The 4,943-nt window shown below is 38.6% G+C and overlaps 1 protein-coding gene across 2 annotated transcripts in view; it reads left to right on the top strand.

The window, feature by feature from the left end:
* Window positions 1–2,382, top strand: part of LOC122062708 — a 38,546-nt gene extending 36,164 nt beyond the window's left edge. Inside the window, exons 18-19 of one of the 2 annotated variants that reach the window (XM_042626354.1) lie at window positions 1,707–2,120; window positions 2,215–2,382. In XM_042626354.1, the coding sequence (XP_042482288.1) occupies window positions 1,707–1,997 (291 nt within the window). In that variant the 3' untranslated portion in view covers window positions 1,998–2,120; window positions 2,215–2,382. Of the gene's footprint in view, window positions 1–1,692; window positions 2,121–2,214 lie in introns of those variants that run through there. The other variant, XM_042626359.1, reaches the window with a different exon arrangement.
* The last annotated feature ends 2,561 nt before the right edge of the window (window positions 2,383–4,943 follow it).

Below are 4,943 nucleotides of genomic sequence, written 5' to 3'. Positions count from 1 at the left end.
CCCCCCCCCCCCTAAACATAAGAACAAAGCAGCTGATGCACCTGATAAGGACTGGGAACTTCCCGATGTTTCAAATAAGTGAAACTAAATTGGGAGAAAGCATTTTTCTGGGTCCGGGGGAGGAGTAGAGTGAACTATAGAATCACCACCTGCTTCTTATTTACAACAGTTGTCAGACTGAGGCAGCTCAGTCGGGTTCTACTCTGTCAACGGGGAAGATTAGAGATGCTGTTTAGACAGTGGAAGCGATAGTGGAATACGTAGAATCTGTTGTAGTAAGAAATAAGGGGAAGAGTTTATAGGAAAGCAAGCTAAAAGCAGTAAGGGGCCATTACTTCCAACTTTCCAAGTATGACCAAACAGAAGAAAGTTGGTTTTGGGGAGTTAGTTTTGTAGTTGGTTTTTGGGGAATTAGTTTTGCAGTTGTCATGCTGTTGTGGAGAAATGGATTTGGAGATCATTTGGTGTATAAGATGCAGGTGAAGTCCGGAACCACTTACTGGAATTTGGAGCCTGAAGAAGCACACTTTCTATGGAAGTCTGACATGATATTTGATAGGGGGTGATGAAGTGTTTTGACTTTGTGGTTACTATAAGAAATATCGTGGTGGGTTGTGGGCAAATTATGGATGTTAGAAGATGGTTGGGGGTGGAGAAAACTGTGATGTTTCCCCAAAGCTTTAATTTTTTTTGTCCAAGAAAAAGAACCTATTAGCCATTTCTTTGGATGGTGGTAGGAAAAGTGGTGTTTGTCCTCTTGTTTCATAGTGGATCTTAATAATCAGGAGATGCGAGAATGCTCAATTTTTGCTTTAAAAAGTTCCTTGCTAGGAATTGGGAGAGGATTTGCATACTTTGACGAAAGGTGACAAGGTTGTGTGCTTTCTGAGTCATTGTGCTTCTCTTTTCTTGTGCATTGGTCCCATTTCTTCAATATATAAATTGTGGGACTGGCATATGGTTCCTAGAGAGGGGGCATTGTGCAAGGGGCCCATTATTCTTGATCCTAAAGTCATTGCGGGGACAACTTTGTCAGGGAATTTGATGTGTGTTGGGAGAGAGAGTTGCCATATTTTCTTTGAAGGTTTTAACTCCATCTGATCAGGCTGATATTTATGTATTAAACCTTTGTTTATTGCTCATACTGTTCATTTACCCATGTTTACACTTGATTTAGACTTGATGAGGTGTTTGGCTACTGTTTCCTCAAGATATGGTTCATATAAGATTATTGGATAATAAGGGAATTTTTTTTTTATTGTATAAAAATATGGTTACAAGGGGGCCACTGTATAAAATCTAGGATAGATGTGGCACAATTTTCCTTCTTCCAGCCATTGATCTGCCCAAAATCTAACTTGTCTTATTTCTCACAAGTTCATCCTTTCTAATTACTTGTCTTGGAACTTCATGATGCTGTATGCTTAGATGCTTATTGAACTTTCTTTTCCTTGTTTTGTACTGTCTACATATGCATTGGGATAATCGAAAATGAATGCTTCTCTGTAATTTCATTTACACAAGTGCTCTCGTTGTGATTGGTTTCACGATTCACTGCCTAGTTTTGCTGAAGTATGACTTTCATTGTCTGTGAGATTGTATGTTCTTAAATTTCCTGTGATTTAGCAGTCTGTCCTTCCATAAGCTGTTCAAGTTTCAAGGGTCATCTGAAGTATTATGTTCAACATTAAGTTTTTTGTGTGCAGCGAGAGTTGGTTCTTTGCTCACATGACATCCTCGCATCAAAAAGAGATGCTATTGCATTCTCTGTACTTGTTAATAGTCCCTTCTTCCCACCCGATGGTAGTTCTGGGTCAGCCACTACATCCCTTAAAGGGCATGATGAACATAAATCCTTCAGTGAAGCTTTCCAAAGGTCCGATGACATCTCTGTTGACAGCACAGTTTCTGGTAAGCGCAGATGTACAATTCCTGTGCCCATGGATGTTGACCAACGGACTGATGAAAGTTTAACATCTCAACGCCCCGCTGCATGATTGCCGCTGCATGATTGCCGACAGAAAGGCCACCATTGTCTGGGAAGCAACTCCCACATAGACCTGTATCGATTGCCTCACGGAATCTGACATGACTTGGAAAGGAAATTGAAGTCAAGGAAGGTAAAATACTATGGTTTTCTCATTTCTGGGTACTGCAGTTTTATCATATTTGAAGAAGCTGATTAGATGCTTACTCCATTGACCAATAATGCAGCAAACTGAGACTTTTCCGAAAGAGCTGGTAATGACCTCAGATCAAGCATCTGTGCAGAATCAGCGATTACCTAAAGGATTTGCTTATGTTCCTATTGGCTGCCTTTCAAAGGAAACGCTAGTAGCCTGTGACACAGGTTCTCATGAACCATTGGAACGTGAAGGGTAGAGAGATGGGCATTGGTCTCCAATGGCATTCTTGGGGCCAAAACCTATTCTGCTTGTATATTTTCTGCTCAGAGGCTTGACAAGTTCCTTTTGATTCTAATGGATGATCAAGAAGGGAGAGTGAATGATGCAGATTGGGTTCTGGTGACTGTATCCTATTAAAGAAGAAATGCTGCTTCAGTTCTGACAAGAAAATTTTGTTGTCGTTGTTGTACATTGTTTCTGAGAGAAATCATATAGAGGGTGAGAGTTAATGTTTAATGTATGCCATGAGGCTTGAGGTCGCTATATTTGGCTACTTTCCTACCTGGTTGAAAGAAGCTTAGCTTCTTCCCTGTAATTGTATATGAAAAATTAGAAGGTATCCTTGTTCTGTATAAGTTAGTGTAAATTTTCAGCACTCGTACCCATAGCATCTGTGCGTAATCATATCCACAGTAGATAGTGTCACAGTTTGTTCCTGTAGTTCCTGTGTTAATGATATCAGTAACTTAAGCTTTTGAATCAGTCATCATTTTGCAGGTTCAAGGATCATTCTATCAGTTTACAAATTGGCTACTTACAAGGTTTCCAACAGGAGATTATCCGGAGGCTAGACTATCCAAGATTGATGTTTTAGCAGCATCACTTTAAATTTTGATTATACCATTCCATACAGAAACTGGTCTGTTGTGTTGTGACATGAAGAGTTTGTTGCATCCTTTGATTTCATATTGCCAGATATTCGGCATGTTGTTCTTTTGTAATGATCCAGTAGACCAGTTTGGTCTACTGGTCATGCATCCCTTAAGCAACATGTGGTTCAACTGTAGGCTTGGATGGTAAGGAATGCCATTGGAATTGATGATCCCCCTATCATCCTCCTGGCTATACATACATTATGCTTTATGGCACTAACTTTTGTTATTCTAAATGGTGCTAGAGTTTTGTCAGGGCATTGCATGCAATGGGAATGATTCTAGTTCTTAGCAAGTGGAAGTATAATATTGCGCTATTCAACCGTTGGGCCTTTGGTGTATGGGTGTCCCTTCTGATTAATTTTCCTGGATGACTTGCTATCACTAAAGGCTTCTCTTCACAGGATGGAGGTATGGTCTCTTTATACAAGCTTTTTCTGTCTTGAGAGATTATCAGTTGATGAATTCTGGTTATGTGGATCTGGTTCACTGATCCGTTGGCCTGTGGAATAATTAATGAAATAGCTTGCCATTGAAAGGCCGTTAAGTTTATCATGATATGAACCGTGCTGTAAATAGTTATGCAGGAATAGTTGGCAAAATGACTGGGGATATGCATTTGCCTTAAATGCAAGAGTTCAATAGCAGAGAAATATAGGGTGCTTTAACTTCTGTACCTTAGATGTTCAATTTGGATTTAAGTTATACTCTAAATGTATTGAATATTGGGATTTTGCTAGTTTTTTGCAGAGTAATACCTTCTGAAAGCAATAATTTTGTTACTTAGAATTGTATGGTCCCAAGTAATATGCAGTTCAATTTGTAGAAGACATTGGCAGGGTGAAGTGTTTTGTTGTTGCAGTTGTGTGTTGTGTGATTGTTTGGATGATTGTCTGTAACTGCTGTGCCAAGGAAATTGTTGTTTGAGACTAATCCACAATTGGCTTTTAATCAGTTTGCACATCAATCCAGTTCAGCTTCGGTTTTCCATTCTTAAGTTATCAGTTGTTCCCATATTTCCAAACCTAATCTAATGTTGTGGGTCTGTCCTTGCTCTTAGAAAAGAACTCATGGTTACGAATTCCCTGAAAATAACTTTTTCTTCTTTACTGTTACTTGCCAAACTAAGGATGAATAAGTAGAGTATGAAAGTGGAGGGAGAGAATCTAATTAGAGGTCCTTATTGCAAGAACTGACACTTCACAGTACTAATTTATTATGCATTATGGTTGTTTCTCATAGGGGAAGGAAGAACCATCCAAGTACAATTTTGGGAATTCATTTCTCATAGGATCATGATTACAAAATATTTTATTTTATTTTTTAAAAAACTTATTTATTTATTTATTTTACTTCTCTTCCCTTTAAATTTCTCTTGCAATGAAACGTAGTTATCGTAATTAAACAACATCCAGAGGGAAATAATGTTGCTTGAGTTCACCACCAAATAATGCACACCCTCTGATTCGTACCAAATCTCCAAAATAAACCAGCACAAGTCCTTGGTCATTCCTTGGTACATTTACATGGCAATAGTGTACTACTACTCTCTTTGCATTATTTGTAACCCTAATATAATCTTCCTGGAGAAGGCAAATCTCACCATGCTCTTGATTCGGCTACACCGGTTCCAATAAGGTAATTTTTCACCTCTCTCCCCCACCCTTAAACTCTCTTCCTTAAAAGGACATTGAGAAGTAGATTTTTCTTTTTTTTATTTCAAAATGAGTAGTCCAAGTGGTTGATCCTTTTCTTCTAAATTTAAAGAGTGATCTAATAGATCTCATTGACTGGAGATACGAAATAGAATGACCGCTACTACAAGCAGTACTACACCTTTGATTGTGAAATATCGATTGCTTGTTGAACCTTGTGTGTGAAAGTA

The sequence above is a fragment of the Macadamia integrifolia genome, chromosome 2 (genome assembly GCF_013358625.1).
Source record: "Macadamia integrifolia cultivar HAES 741 chromosome 2, SCU_Mint_v3, whole genome shotgun sequence".
Classification (NCBI taxonomy): domain Eukaryota; kingdom Viridiplantae; phylum Streptophyta; class Magnoliopsida; order Proteales; family Proteaceae; genus Macadamia; species Macadamia integrifolia.
The sequence above is the reverse complement of the archived record's forward strand: the minus strand, read 5'-3'. Positions and strand labels throughout refer to the sequence as shown.